The 16,059-nt window shown below is 40.7% G+C and overlaps 1 protein-coding gene across 21 annotated transcripts in view; it reads right to left on the minus strand.

Moving 5' to 3' along the window:
• Window positions 1-16,059, minus strand: part of LOC119496501 — a 41,760-nt gene that overhangs the window by 22,872 nt on the left and 2,829 nt on the right. For 7 of the 21 annotated variants that reach the window (XM_037783837.1, XM_037783842.1, XM_037783840.1 and 4 more), the window contains exons 1-8: window positions 12,754-13,087; window positions 3,902-5,190; window positions 1,955-2,356; window positions 1,757-1,861; window positions 1,531-1,649; window positions 1,076-1,294; window positions 782-869; window positions 292-444 (exon numbers count right to left, since the gene is read on the minus strand). In XM_037783837.1, the coding sequence (XP_037639765.1) occupies window positions 292-444; window positions 782-869; window positions 1,076-1,294; window positions 1,531-1,649; window positions 1,757-1,861; window positions 1,955-2,356; window positions 3,902-5,190; window position 12,754 (2,376 nt within the window). In that variant the 5' untranslated portion in view covers window positions 12,755-13,087. Of the gene's footprint in view, window positions 1-291; window positions 445-781; window positions 870-1,075; window positions 1,295-1,530; window positions 1,650-1,756; window positions 1,862-1,954; window positions 2,357-3,901; window positions 5,191-12,749; window positions 13,089-15,345; window positions 15,487-16,059 lie in introns of those variants that run through there. The other 14 variants (XM_037783844.1, XM_037783846.1, XM_037783843.1 and 11 more) reach the window with 6 other exon arrangements.

The following is a 16,059-nucleotide window of genomic DNA, read 5'->3' on the forward strand; positions in this document are numbered from 1 at the left end:
ACAATTAACATGAAATATAGCAATGGGATTATAATCCAACATTTTTTAAAATTTAATTTTAAATCTAATACAAATATAGTAAATTTACTATAAGAGCATCAAATAAGTCCAAAAAGAATGACTTCAGTGAAATAAATCCATGAGTAAATTCAACAGTTAATCTATAAGTAACCAGATAGGTGGAGTAGGATTTAGGGGAAAACATTGGTGGTTTGGATGAGGTAGAAAGATAAGATAAACAAACTAATTCAAACACACAAAAAAAATGGAAAAATGTAAATTGAGATTTACCTCCGACGGCCTGATTTTAATAAAGAAGCTGCTGCGTTTGTAAGAGATCTTGAGCACTTTGGGCCACGGGAAACGGTTGATCCTCAGCTTGTCCTTGTAAACCATCAAACCACTAGAGCAGACCCCCAGCGTGATGTCGACACCATCGAGATCCTGCATGCACAAAAAAAGGATGAAACAGTTATGATACTGTCTCACTGCACGCTGTCACCCTATCCCTGCACTTACAATAAACTGTCACTGGGAGGCAGACTTTCTCACACTACGTAGGACACGGCGTTTGAGGTCATGGAGTTTGAAATGATATTAATCTCTCGGGCTGACATCAATTTTGTAATTAAAATCTGGATGCTACTGATGTAATACAAGCATGCTGTTGCAAAATAATAATAACAACAAGTCGGTAAATCCTTGAACTATGGACTCTGGCATTTGATTTACCCACACAACACTAATCTAAACAGGTAACTGAATTCAAACAAAAACCTACCTTAGCATGGTGCAGGTCAACTCCATACATGGCGAGTTTCTTGGCATTTTCCAGAAACGACATGTCTGCCTGGGCCGGACTCATTGACCTGGAAAAAAAAACACAGACGATGAGTCTTTTCAAAGACATGTTTTATTGTCAGGATTTGTCAAAATCATCCAGTTATATAAATGCTGAAGATGTAGAGGTCCTTCACAGTTTGTGTCTGCTGACCCAAACTTAATAACACCCATGTGTTAACTAAAGATTGCCATCACTCTGTTGCTCCAATCAATGCCCATCCCCATTGATTACCTGTATGTACGGTGCAGCTCCATCACCTTGTCCTCCAGCTCTTTGCTCTGTCCGGGGGCCAAACTCAGATCCTTCACATAATCTGTCCCGTGGAGCTCTGGGTCGTACTCTCCGAGCTCTGACTGGGCCGTATAGGAGCCCAGCAGGGACAGAGTGACAAAGGAACATGGAAGAACACCATGCATAATGTCCTTCCTCAGCTGCAGACATAGAAAGTACCTGAGGAGGATGTAAAAGGAAAAGATAAGCTCACTTACGAAGACATTAAACATTTTACTTTAGTGATGCCATTTTTGGGACTACACGCTTGAGAAGAGGAAGACCGCTCTCATGTATCTGTCTTGAAGCAGGGGGAAATGTTTATCCTTGAGCTCACTAAATAACATGTTATATCTCAGCGAATAAGCAGATTCCCCAAAATGTCGAAATATTCCTTTAAATCTAGAGACATTCACCTGGTGAGGTCTTCGGTGAGCTGTGCTGGATCAGGAGGGTAGAACTTCACGCCGAATACAAACTCATACACAGCACCTGAAACCTGTTTCCTGATCTCTTTGGTGGATTCCATCCATGTCTGTGGGAAATGTGGAGAAAAAAATTCAATTTCAGTGTCATGTAAAATATCTGGTTATGCTTTTGCAGAGTAGCTAAAACTACAGGAGTAGAAAAAAAGCAGCCTACTTTGTTGGTTGAGGATTCCTGGGTAGTGAGGCCAAAGTAATCTCTCTCCAGCAGGTTGACATGGTCGCACACCTTTGTTAGAAGGTCTTGGACTTTAGCGTGTTTCTACGTGAGAAAGAGAGACACAGACAGATTTAACGGGGGAGATAGCATTTCACAAACACAAGTCGACATACTGTAACTTTGTAGGTCTCTTACATCAAGCTCACACTCAAACTGAGTGTCGTCCAGTAAGGTGACTTTGCATTGCATGGTTTTCTGACGTTTGGAGCCTTTCGCTTCCTCTGCCTCTGCCTCTTCTGCCTTCTTCTCTGTCTTCTTCTCTGTCTTCTTCTCTGTCTTCTTCTCCGTGTTCTTCTCTGCCTTCTTCTCCGTCTTCTTCTCTGTCTTCTTCTCTGTCTTCTTCTCTGTCTTCTTTTCTTTCACAGGCTTCTCCTTCTTTGCCTCCTCCTTTGCCTTCGCCTTCTCCTCTCCTTTGGCTTCTTTCTCCTGTTCTGCTGGTTCTTCCTCCTTTTTCTCCGTGTCCTCCTTCTTCACTTCTTCCACGACTTCAGGCTCCTCCTTTATCGCAGCTTCTTCCTTGTTTTCCTCTTGAGCCTGCTGGTACAGTCAACACAAAGTATGTTAGATACAGATGAAAATAACGTGGGAGGACTTGTGTTTTTTAACGATGACAGCGCTATAATAAATATACGACTACAGATCTTAGTTTTACAGCAACTATACGGTTGTTGATGTTAACTGTAGTTTCAGACCGGCATGGATCATTTTTGTTGCAGGCCGAGCTTTCAGCTCAAACCAGCATCGTTGCTTTCGCTGAGCAAGCTGACCACATCATAAAAAATTCATTAGAAAGAAAAAAACATCTCCTCAACTACAATCCAATCTGCTGCATGGATTTGTACACAAGCTCTGTTCTCAATTCTCACACACTCGTGATTAAAAGAAAAAATGTACATTTATTTTCTTTCTTGCCTACAGTTAGACGAGAAGATTAATATCACTCTTATATCTGTCTGTTAAATATGATGCTATGTCTAGCACCTGGTCAGCTTAGCATAAAACCTGGAAGGAGGTAGAAACCATAAGCCTGGCTTTGTCCAAAGATGTTGCCTACCTGCGTAAGGCTGTCGCAATAATCGCAATATTGCAAAAGCGCGCTATTGACAAGCCAACCACAGGAGATGGCAAGTAACTGCCACAACCGCTACGTCCCCCTTCTATATTCTGCATTTAACAATAAACAAGTATTTTATTAGTTTTAAAACTGTCATCCTAATAATAGCCTAATAATAAAGCTTATTTATATAGCACTAAAATCAGGATAAAATTAAGTAATTTGCAAAAAAAAAAATTGCAATACTGCATATCCCGCTTTTGAGCCCATCATTATCATCGCAGGGGAAATTCCTTCAGCCCGGCAGCCATATACCTGCGCCTTGAAAAGCTCACTAATTGCTTTAACATGCTTTATTTATCTCCTGCTTAATCAGTACAAAAACCAAAGTGTGAAAACGACAGGGGGGGTGAACGAATGTGCGCGACTGTTTCTTGGCCTGGAGCAGCAACCTTCCTGGAATCTTGTTATCACAGCGGCAACCAGCGGGAAGTCACTGCGTCCGACCAAGAAATAGTCTGGCACAGAAATCCCTGTGTCATTTTTACACTTTGGATTAGATTAAACAGACGCGATAAAAATGTGTTAATAATTGAGCTGTAGAGATGCTTGTATAGGTGGATTTTGTCACCAATGGAAGCCCACCCGTTTCTCCCCGTTTCCAGTCTTTGTGCTAAGCTAAGATAACTGGCTGCAGCTGTGGCTCAGAGGGTAGAGCAGGTCGTCCACCAATCGGAAAGTCGGTGGTTCGATACCCGGCTGCTCCAGGTCACATGTCGATGTGTGAAGGCATAGCCATTGGTGTGTGAATGAGTATTTGGATTAGATCCTGATGGGCAAAGTTGGCCCCTTAGCAGCCTCTGACATGTAGTGTAAAGTGCTCTGAGTGGTCGGAAGACTAGAAAAGCGCTATATATATGCAAGTCCATTTACCATTTATGTTTAACAGACAGATATGAGAGTGGTCTTCTCATCTAACTCTCAGCAAGAAAGCTCTGTAGTGTAATACTTGTCAGTGTCACACTCACCTGTGTCTCTCCGCTGCTTATCGAGTGCTGATCTGGAGCCTGTTCAGCGTCTGGCTCAGTTTTAAGTTCAGGCTCTGGAGCTGCAATCGGTGCTTTCACCTGCTCCTCACTTGGCCCTTTCACCTCCTTCTTCCCTTTGTTCTTTCCCTTCTCTTTTTTCTTCCCTTTTTCCTCTTCCTTCTTCTGTTTTTCTTCTGGCTTTTCCTCCTCCTTCTTCTTTACCTCTTCTTTCGCCTTGTCCTCCTCTTTCTTTTTTAACTCCTCTTTTGGTTTCTCTTCTTCTTTCTTTTTAGCCTTCTCCTCTTTTGTTTTCTCCTCCTCCTTCTTGGTCTTCTCCTCTTCTTTCTTCTTTGTTTTTTCGGCCTCTCTCGCCTTTTCTTCCTCTTTCTTCTTTGCTTTCTCTTCTTCTCTCTTCTTTACTCTTTCGTCTTCCTCTGCTTTCCTCTTTGCCTTCTCCTCTTCCTTCTTCTTTATCTTATCCTCCTTTTCTTTTTTCTTTGTAACCCTCTTGTCAACTCTTTCCTCGTCTTTAGTCTCTTTCTTCACAGCTTCTGCCCCCTTCTCTTTAACTTCAGCAGTCTCCTTCTGTGTTTCTTCTTTTGTCTCCAATTTTTCTTCCTTCTTTTCTACAGTCTGCTGTGCTTTCTCCTCCTCCTTTTGCTCCTCTTTCTTTTTCACCTTTTCCTCTTCTTTTTTCTCCTCGTCGTTTTTCACCTTCTCCTCATCTTTTTTCTCAACTTTCTTCTTGGCTTCTTTCTTTTTCTTTTTACTGCCCCTCTTCTCAACCTTTTCTTCCTCTTTCTCCTCTTTTGGTTCTTTTTCTTCCTTCTTTTTCACTTCTTTTACCTCTACTTTTTCCTCCTCTGCTTTAGCCTCCTTCTCTTCAGGTTTCACCTCTTCCACCTTCTCCTCTTCTGCCTTGTCAGCTTTTTCCTCTTTATCTGCCTTCTCCTCCCTGGCTTTCTCTGCCTCGAACCCCTCTTCCTCGGAGCACTGTGAGCGGCGTTTGAGGAAAGAGGAGAAGAGGCGAGACAGGCCTTTGCCAGCAGAGGTCCGGGTACGAGGTTTCAGCTGCTCCTCCTCGGGGGAGGTAGCTACATCAGCAGGCCCAGGCTCAGAGGCCTGCTCCTGGGCCTTCTTGCTCGACGGTTCCCCCTCCGGCTCGGCCGCTGCCGCCTCAGGCTTCTGCTTGTTCTCCGGTTCGGGTTTGGGCTCGGCGCCGCTGGCCTTCTGCTTGCCCTCTGTGTCCGCCTCGTTCACTGCACTTGCCTCTGTTGTCATGGTAGCCACTGGGAAGGAGAACAGAAGAGAGTCAGGGATGGAGAAAGGTCACGGTGCTTTACAGAGGGTGACAGTGCACAGCGTGGCTATACTTGGAACACAACAAACAAGATTAGGAGCAGTGGACTATTAGCCTGCTGTGTGGAGGAAACATTACACTTCACTTTGCTGTGAATGGCAAGCAAATTTAATACATGGATCATACTATACTGATACAATAAGTGTTCATTTGTTTATCAGTAAATCACTTGTGTTGAAACGATTAGCGAATAGGGATGTGCATTTCAAGCAAAATTACTATTCGATAATCACTGGGAACTAGTCGATCATTTTTTGAAAAAGACCCATTAAGACATGACGATAGTCGTATTAACTTTTCCATTATTTATAATTGAATGACTATTTGGAAAATCATAAATCATGACCCATCCCTATTAGTGAATTAATCGTTCAACAGAAAATTAATAAGCAACAATTCAAATTTTATTTGACTAATTTCAAGCAATGAATGTACTGGTTATAAATTCTTAAATTTGCATTTGTTTCTGTTTTATATCATTGCGGAAGTGAATATCTTTTAGTTTATGACTGTTGGTCAGACAAATCAAGTCATTTAAGGACCTTGGGCTCGGAGAAATTGTGATTTTTTTTGCATTTTCTGCCATTTTATAGGACAAACTATTAATATATTCATCATAAAAAAATAATCGGCTGATTAATCAATATTGAAAAAAGCATTACTTGCAGCTCAATAACAAAAACTCATTGTTGTGTTGAATTCCAAATGATATGACCAGAATAGTCTTATATATATATTTCTAAATCAATTTTCTCAATGCATGGTGATGATGTAAAATAAAATCATCTATCATGCAAATAGGGTAATCTGTATGCATGCTTCATTATTCTCACTAACAGCTGATGCTCTAATCATGAGCAAATTGTACAATAAGTAATTTAGATGGCTGCTTTAAGTTATTGTTGGTTGCCTACTCCAAGTGGCATAAATGAGATTTATTCCATAAAACATGAAGCCAACTGCCACCCACAGATTATATTCCATCTCAAACACACACATACTCACATACACTCACATCACTTCATCACACAATAGCCCTCCTTGTTGAAGAGAATGTCTGGGTCTACATGGAGCTCACAACGCTGCCCATCACAGACTCATTAAATCTCAGTGACACAAAGGAGGCATTCTGCTCTGGAGCTGCATGTTAGCACCGCCTGGATCATCCTCGCCAAGCATGCCTAGCTCCTCATCTCACACACGCCCATCCTGCACAGGTCATCTAAGGCACTGCGACCGGGCGGTATGATCATACATACCATGAGATGATATAAAATGGTGAATCAATCATTTCGATCAACATTTCTTGGTGAATTAGGTCACTGTGGGCAGCACTGCAAACCAATGACCAGGACTGCTTTATCAGTATCTGCCTTAAAAATACTGTATTATGTGAATATGTTACCTTCTGTCCTTTTCAACCTGACTGTACAGTATGGGTGTGAATCACAAGTTTCATCACAATACAATATTATATCAATTAAAGTCTGCCACAATATGATTTAGATTTGATTCAATTCATGCGTCTGTGATTAATATGAGACGATATTATATGCCCATTTAACACAATCCGTTACATTCATATTAACTCACAAAGAGAAACTACAATATGATTTGACGATTCATTTACTCTTCCAGACATCTAAATGAAAAACAATCTATTCTTTTTAATAAAAAGAATAAATATGAAGTGGGAATTTCAAAATAAAGGTGGCATCTTAAAGATGATGATATGCATCGATATTTTAACTTTGTATCAGTGATATTTGACCGTTAATCATTGAATGGATATATTGATTCAGATCTATGTATAGTTACACCCTTACTGTGTAGTATTTATGGAAGATTGCCAGGAACACCAAGATTGCTGTCAATATGTAACAGTGCACGCATACTTGACTAAATTACTTATTAGACAATGATGTGATTCCCAGTCACTGGAGCTGCAAAGATTAGTCAATTAGTTGATTGACAGGGAAAACTGGGCAAGAATGTTGCTGATTAATGAATTGTTTAGGTCATTTTACAAGCAAAAATATCAGATAATTAGCTGTTAGCTGATTTATGTCACTGTCAATTGAATATCTTTGAGTTTTGGACTGTTGGCTAGACAAACTCTAAACAAACTCTATGAAACTGATTTATTATTCTGACATTATTCATAATGTTCTAACATTTTGTAGACTAGGGCTGCAACGATTAGTTTCTCAATTCATCGATTAGCTGTTTGGTCTACAAAATGTAATAAAATAGTGGAAAATATTGTTCAGTGTTTCCTAAAGCCCAAGACGACCTCCTCAAATGTCTTGTTTGGTCCACAGCTCAAAGATATTGAGTTTTCTGTCATACATGAGTAAAGAAAACAGAAAATATTCACATTTAAGAAGCTGGAATCAGAGAAATTTGACTTTTTTTTCTTAAAATAGTTGTCGATTACTTTAATAGTTGACAACTAATCGATACTCGTTGCAGCTCTATTATAGACTAAATGCCTTATTGATTAATCGAGAATATGATCAGCAGATAAATCAATAATGAAAATGATAGTTAGTTGCAGCCCCCAACAGTGACACAGAACAAGAGGAGGTTGATGAACACGACATTGATTCACTAGTTTGGCAGCGAGAGGACCGATCTGATATATTTAGAAACTTCTAATCAGCTGATTAAATCACACAACTGAACTGAAATGCACCGCAGGTCTTATGCAATCACGCTCCACCTCACCTAAGTGACATATATATCAGTTACAGTAGCTCACATCACAATCAATGTTTGTCTTTGCTGAGACTGATTCGCATCCTGTCTGTACTAGGCATTGTCTAATTGGTGTGGCTGTGTTTGTCTCTTCCATATGTAGTTCAAGTCCCCACCCTGCCCTGTATGGAGTGGGGGAGGGGGGATGCTAGACAGGCGGGCAGGCCAATCTTCCAGATGTACAGGGCCGTCCCAAAGGGTGCAGCCTGGCCCTCTATACCATACACTTCCCACTGGCACTGCAGGACAGCAGGAGGGGAGGAGGGGGTACGCACACAAACCAAATCCTCTTTCCTCCCATTGTTTGTGTCCAGTGACCAATAACTGTGCTGCACCACTATAACTAATCCTGCCTACCCTTCCCCCCACAAGACCCCCCATAGGCCTATTCCCTAGGTCACCACACACACATATACGCACACACCGGTATGCATCAATGCTCACGGGCTCCTCTGGGTCTTTTAATGCTCTGTCATCTCAATTGTGATTGTCAGGACACAGACATGCTCCTAATGGACCAGCTGAGCTTGTGTCTGCTGCCTCCTCCATTTTGTGTTGCCTATCTAACATCTCTGCTATCAGCCAGCTGAGCAGCGCTAAACCTGCATCATGACCGATTGAGATAGCGGCAGCCACACCGCGGGATCTCTAAAAAAAAAAAAAAACAGCATCAATCTCTCATAATATGATGCGTATTTATTTTTTGGTGTGGTGGTAATTAGATGAAATATTACTGTACTGTAAGGGAAAAAATCTGCCCTCAATCCTCCATAATTAGTGTCTCTAATGAGCTAAATTATAGATGAAGTAGGCCACCCTCCGGCAAGGGTTAGCTCTCAAAGAGCTGCTGGATCAGGTGCAAACGCCGGGGCTGGAGTTTGAATCAGGATTTGATTTAGAGTTTCTGTGGCTTTCAATTGAATTTAATGTTCCCACAGGAAGATAATTAGACATTTGATTTGACTCAGTGAATTTTACTTAAAGGAAAGGTCACATTTGACTTAATTTTAGGAGATCAAATTACTTAGCATTTCGTGACAATTAATTATTTCACAAGCTCAAACAGTGTGAGCTCCAATTCATTAATTGTTCTCATTAAAATTATGCAAAATGTTTTTAATTAACGCTAACCCGGTGACTTAACTGCTACTAAAGCCAAAACTCACTCTAATAATTGCATGTTAATCCAAGTCTCCAGTTTTAAAAAGACATTTTCAGGAATTTGTCTAGATATCAAAACCTTTATATCATTTTGCCAGTGATGCTGCAGTGCTGCTGCGTGTTAGTGTGTGATGAAATGAGACGAGAGGATGGGAGAGAGCTCGCAGAGGAGGAGGAGGAGGAGGAGGAATAGTATATAAATAGCTACATGTGCTCAGGATGCAGGGACTCATTAGCCTTTACAGACAAGCTCATATCTATTTCTGTTCACAGTGTGTTGCACACAACACGCATATGTGCACATGTGCATGCATTTGCACACGCAACACTACTGTCTTTAAGACGGCAGAGAAAAATTTGTTTTGAGTGAATTCACCAAACGGTGGTCACTGACTGACGAGTAACATGAGTTCTACACGGACATAACCCTGTAGGAATACTAGGACAAAAAGAAAGCATGTTTCCTGGGTACTGAGAGTAGGCTTAAGGAATTAGAAGGAGTTTAGAGTTAATCATCCCCCAAGTGACCAAGTGAGATTATCTCCATCTATCTACCTGCCTACAGCATCTATCTCAGTATCAATCTGTCTCCGTCTCTCGTGTCTGTCTCTCTGGGTGTGCGTGGGAGAGAGAGAGAGAGAGAGAAGAGTCTGGCAGAAGCACACGGTGGCGATCAGCTGTGCTGATTCATGGTTTTATGTGGAGCCCCGCCTACCTGGCTGCATATCAACAGAAATGAACCGAAATCCAAGATATCAGTCCTCTGGCCACATGGTGGCTCCTATTAACCTCTCTAAGTAAACACACAGGCACACATGCCAACGCACACGCCAACACGTGCCTGGATAAACTCATCATATGTTCAGTTCGTGCACACAAGCCTGCCCGGCAACATCGCGAAAACACACCAAATGGGCAGGCACTGAATATCTCATTATATAGTGTACATATGTAGTTCTTATTAGACGATGCTTTAGATGTAAACTAATACTGCTGTCAAGATTATGGAGGAGCTCAAAGAATGTGATCAAACTTTGAATGAAGCGCTGTAATCATGGATTCTGTGATGCCATATCTCTTGTGTGACACTCAACGAAAAGGTTTTGGGCCACAAAGGTTTATTTTAGTCAAGTCCTTTGTGTAAACCTAAACCCGGACCCAGTTCTTAATCAATACACACAGATGGTCTGTGAGCCTGACGCTGTAACATGAACCGACATGGGAAAAGAATGAAGTAGCTTGATTGATTTACTGCGGTTGCCCTGAAAGCAATTCTGAGTCCATCTCCAACATCATCTCAGCCAAAAGCCCATTGAAGGAATAGGACTTGTGTGTACCATTAGTGCACATTATGAAAGACGTGTTCTTTTTTTATGTTGGACACACACAAACTCTAGATCTGTGTCTTGATAGTAAGAGTCATTAGGGCTGGGCAATATATCGATGTTACTGGTATATCGGTATTGTGATATGAGACTAGATATCATCTTGGATTTAATTGGATAAGTTAATATCGTAATGTGGCATATTTTCCTGGTTTCAAAGGCTGCATTACAGTAAAGTGATGTCATTACCTGCACTTACCACACTGTTCTAGCCGTTCTACTATTTGCCACTTTGTCACAATATCCACATTACTGATGATTATAAAAAAATCTCATTGTGTATATATTTTGTAAAAGCACCAGTAGTCAACCTTACAATACTGTCGCAATATTGAGAAAGGTATCTGGTCAAAAAATATTGTGATATTAGATTTACCCCATATCGCCCCGCCCTAAGAGTCATTAAATTATTTAATGAATTAACTCAATTGATTATATCTAAATAAAATAATTCTGCAATTTGTGTAAATTATGTAAAGTTAAATGTTTTTTGATGGTCTTTAAGGAAGGCAAACCCACAGACTCCATCATTCATGGAGAGAAGAGCCGACGACTCTCTGTATGTGGAGTCTGTTCCCCCCATTTAGTAATGCACACACAACAAAGTAGTAGTCTAACTGCACAAATGCATCATAACTCCCAAAAGAGGATTAACACCAGCAGGCTCTTGTGGGACCTCGGTGACCTCACTCTCACACAGCAGAGCCAAAAACATCCTTCAGATCAGCATCACTTCAGCAGCTCGGTGTTGCTCACAACACTGCTGATTCAGCAGTACAGGAGACCTCCGAGCACCCCGGGTCTTATCTCTCTGTCATGTTTTAACCTCTGTGTTTACTCGCCAAGTCCTGCTCCATTAATGCTGCCTCCCTTCTTCTCCCTCGTCCTTCCTTCCTACGTCATATCTCCAGCGCTTCATAAAAGATTATCTCACTATATATATCTCCAGCAGTATCATCAATGGAGATGAGGCTTATTGGATGAGTTTCTCTTAAGTGCGTTATGGGTTAGCACAGGAACAGACACACATTCACATATGCCAAACCTCCAGCAAAGATGGATATTTTTAACCCGTACACTTCTCTCGGGGTAAAAGCAAGTCATGTCAAGCGGAAAACTGAAATCCGAAAGCGATGCCTCTCATCTGGGCATGAAACAGTATGAAAAACACAACTCCATCTGACTCACTCTAGGGAGATAACACACACCTTATTGACAACCATTCAAGACCAAAAACACCCTGACATGAAGTGCATCATGTAGAACAATAACTATTCAACATAAGAATGAGTTAGGGGGGATAAAACATGACAATTATGTCACCTTCAGTCAGTTCATAATATTAATTTAGGATTTATGTCTCTTATACATTATATATTATAATATAACTGGATGTTATCAGACTTCTACACTGTATTTTATGTGAAGAAGAGACAGAAAGAGAACAGAAAATGTGTCTCTCCCCCATAAAAGAATGAGTTAGGGGATAAAACATGACAATTATGTCACCTTCAGTCAGTTCACAATATTAATTTTCGAATTTATGTCTCTTATATATTATATGTTATAATATAACTGGATATTATCAGACTTCTATACTGTATTTTATGTGAGGAAGAGACAGAAAAGAGAACAGAAAATGTCTCTCCTCCTCCCTTAGTCATAATTTATCATCAGTTACCACATTTTATTAGCCATTACATTACTTCATAATATAGCCTATAGTCTTAATACAAAAACAATTTCATAAAGTAAATTGTAGTAAACTGTGTGCCCTCTTTTAGCAGACTTGTATGCCCATTCATTTTTTTTTTTTTTTTACAAAAACAAGTCCCACATAGCTGCCTCTGGAGCACTTGTGATTTATGGGGATGTTGTAAGACTTGTGCAATATAAAAAAGGCAATATCATTTTAATTTGCTTTAACAAATCATCGTGCAAATGTCGCATGGTAATAAAGACCAAATACGACTTTTCAAATTTCCAACTTTTTTTTTTTTGTTGTTGTTATCAACTAAACCTTCTATAAACAGTTGCAGCCTGAGATCTGGCATCAGCGTGCAGCAGCAGGGTATTTAAACAATCTGTGTATGAAAATGGCGCCGAATAGTACAACAAAACAAATAAACAGCAACTCATCCAGCACCGCCAACAGAGGAAACATACATCTTTAAATGTGGCTTACCTACTCTAGGATTAGCATCAATGTGGAGAAGCAAACAGCACCAAAAAATCCGACAAAAATCCCTATATTCCGCACGTTCACAGGAGAAACAATGTTGCGGAGCGACACATGCTTTGTTGTGCTGAAGGTGTCCGATGCTCGTAAAGGGGTGGAGTCTGACTGAAGGAGCACCGAGCAGCACTCCTCACAACCATGCATGCTGCAGGAGATGGGACACATAAACTGCACTAGAAATAAAGCTATGTTCAAATATGTGCAGACATGTAACATTAAAAACACTACAGTGATCCACATGCGTTCAAATCTGCAGGTTTCTACTACTATGCACCACATATTTGGAACAAGCTCCCAGAAACCTGCAGGAACAGCTCCAACTCTGAGTTCTTTTAAATCAAAGCTTAAAACTGCCTTTTATTAAACCAGATAATGATCTTATACTGCACTAGAGCTTTTACTCTTGTGTGTTATATTCTATTTTAGCTTTTATCCTAGCTTTTATTCTGAGCTTGTTTTTATTTTCTAATCTTTGATGTTTTTATAACTGTTTTAATTATGTCTTAATGTCCTTTTGCACTTTGTCTCAATGTTCTTGAATGTTTATGTAAAGCACTTTGAATTGCCCTGTTGCTGAAATGTGCTATACAAATAAAGCTGCCTTGCCTTGCCTTGCTATCAGCACTTTTTTTTTTATTTAAAAAGAAGGTATTTGCATTCACAACTCATCACTGTGTTGGTATTATACCTTGTTGTAAAAGTCCCCCAAACAGGCGTGGAGTAAAAGGCAGGCCAAAGAGTGCAATCATTAATAACACTACAGTGATCCACATGCGTTCAAATCTGTGGATTAAAGACAGATTTCTACTACTACTCTGTATCTATCCTGTGTGGGTGATTAACGTAGGGTGCGAGACCACAGGGATAAAAGTAGGTGTTGGAAATGTGTGTTAATTTATTTTATTCATATTTCTTTATTATGATTTTCTTTTATTTTAAAATGTTTCATTCATTAATTGTTTTTTATTTATTTATATTTCTTTATTATCATTTTATTTTATTTAAATTTTTTTTATTTATTGTTTTTTATTTATTTATTTATATTTTTTATCATCATTGTCTTTTGTGTAAAATGTTTAATTTATTGAATCTTTTTTTCTTATAATTTATTATAGTTTATCTACTACTATCAGCACTCTTTTTTTTTAATTTAAAAGAAAGGTATTTACATTCACAGCTCATCACTGTGTTGGTTCAACACATTATGCCTTGTTGTAAAAGTCCCCCAAACAGGCGTGGAGTAAAAGGCGGACCAAAGAGTGCAATCATTAACACACAGTACAATGTCCAGAAACAGGGGGGAGTCTATAAGAAATACTCCTCAAAGTCCTGCCCAGTCCTTTCAGGGCAACCAACGTGGTGCATTCAAGTGCACAGTATGAGGGTGTCAGCACTACTACAACCACGAGCCAACTGGTGAGATATTAAAAGAGGCTTTAGGGTGATCCACAACAAACCAAATGTGGGACAAAGAGTATGTTTGTGTGGGACAATGTGGGACACGTTACCAAGGTAAAGAGAGGTATAGTCTACAATTTTGATATAATGTCCATTTAACTTAAATAATAAACATTTCTATTCGGCCCCCTTATCATGTTACGTCTCTATGCTTTGCCCGAATGCATACATAGATCGGCACATCTGTTTTTTTAGCCGCATGTTTCTTGTGAGACTTGTGAGTCACTTCATGTCGCATTCCCCCCGTGTGAAATTAAAAAATAACTGGCAAATTTCACAAAAAAACTCGGAGAATTGCCCTCCACCAGCTTATAATTACTTATAAGTAGTTTCACAGTCTTTGTTGTAGATGCTCTTCCTTTTCTTTGTGGTAGTTTCCATCATATTCCACCTAAATCTGCATAGCTTGTGACCTGCGGTGACTCGCAATTTTCTCTATTGGTTATAACGTATAGCAAAGACGGTGAAATGTTAACCTGCACTTGACACACGTGTGCGCAGTTTGACAGCAAACACAGGAGCGCCGTGATGACAGCCTTCACTGCTTTCTTCACAGCCATTGGATAAAAAGACAGATTTTTGAAAAGCATTTGTCCTGCAGTGGTTTGACTTTTGAAAACTGGAGCCAATGAAAATGTGGGACATCGTCTCAATATGTGGGACAAGGGATAGAAATGCTGTGCAGTCCCTCGTAAAGTGGGACACCTGGTCACCCTTAAAGAGGCACAGTTTCAAATTCATTAGAAAATATAATGGCCAACAACAGCCCCACCCTCAACCATCTTATTAAAAAACTCGAAAACAAACCAGCACACACATGTGCGTCCGCTCACGTTTACACATACACACAAGCTGCATGTCTATAAGGACCCCGGCATGGTCCCCACCCATCTGCCTGACCCCATTAGGGCCATACGGCTCATAGGCAGACGGGGGGGGGGGGAAGTATAGGGGTTCATTATTCTCACAGCTACACGGGGTAAGGCACCATCACCTTTGTCTGACAGAGGAAAGTTCATGTGGCATGCACAGCGGTGTCACATCATGTCATTTCTGGGCAATTTATTAGAAGAAAAAGTCTTACCCAGTGCACAGATGATCCGTAGATCTTGTCATAAAAGTCCAAAAGAAGCAAGGGAGACACCGAACAACAGGAATGTCTCTCTTGCACAGTAACAGTCGGTAATCGTGTTTCTTTAGACTTTGATCACTGAACACAGTGACGACACATGAGCGGCGCCAAAAACTACTGGTGGCGTTAAACATTAACTGTAACATACAGGAAGAATCCCAGAAAGCGGGTACTTTTCGATTTAGTTCATTTCTGTTGCCTCTGCCTTAGTTTTGGATGGACGTCAGAGAGATGACAAAGGGAAGAGCGAAGGAGAGAAACAAAGACTGTGCCATGAAGTACTCGCGTTGCCTTCAGTTGCTTAGGAACCCCTGCCCTGCCCTGTGCCTATACTGCAAGGAGCAGGTGTTGAGCTGGACCCAGGAGAGGGAGGAGAGACAGAACGGAGAGGGGAGGAGAAGAGGAGCAGCACTCACACAGACCCACAGTCCCTTGAGACAGTGACAGCCGGGAACCACAGACTCTGAGACGACCCACTCGCCAAGTAGACACACCCAAAAACACACTGACGCAACGCTTTCTGTTTTCCCCCCTTCCTCATTCGCTCAGAAGCACGGGCAAAACACGCACATGTGGTGGTGCAGTGCATCACTCCAGCTGAGTGCGCGGAGGTTATGTTTGTTTGGAACATCTTTATCCCTCTCTGGCTCTATCGCTCAGTGATTA

This window comes from Sebastes umbrosus, chromosome 11 (assembly GCF_015220745.1).
Source record: "Sebastes umbrosus isolate fSebUmb1 chromosome 11, fSebUmb1.pri, whole genome shotgun sequence".
Taxonomy (NCBI): domain Eukaryota; kingdom Metazoa; phylum Chordata; class Actinopteri; order Perciformes; family Sebastidae; genus Sebastes; species Sebastes umbrosus.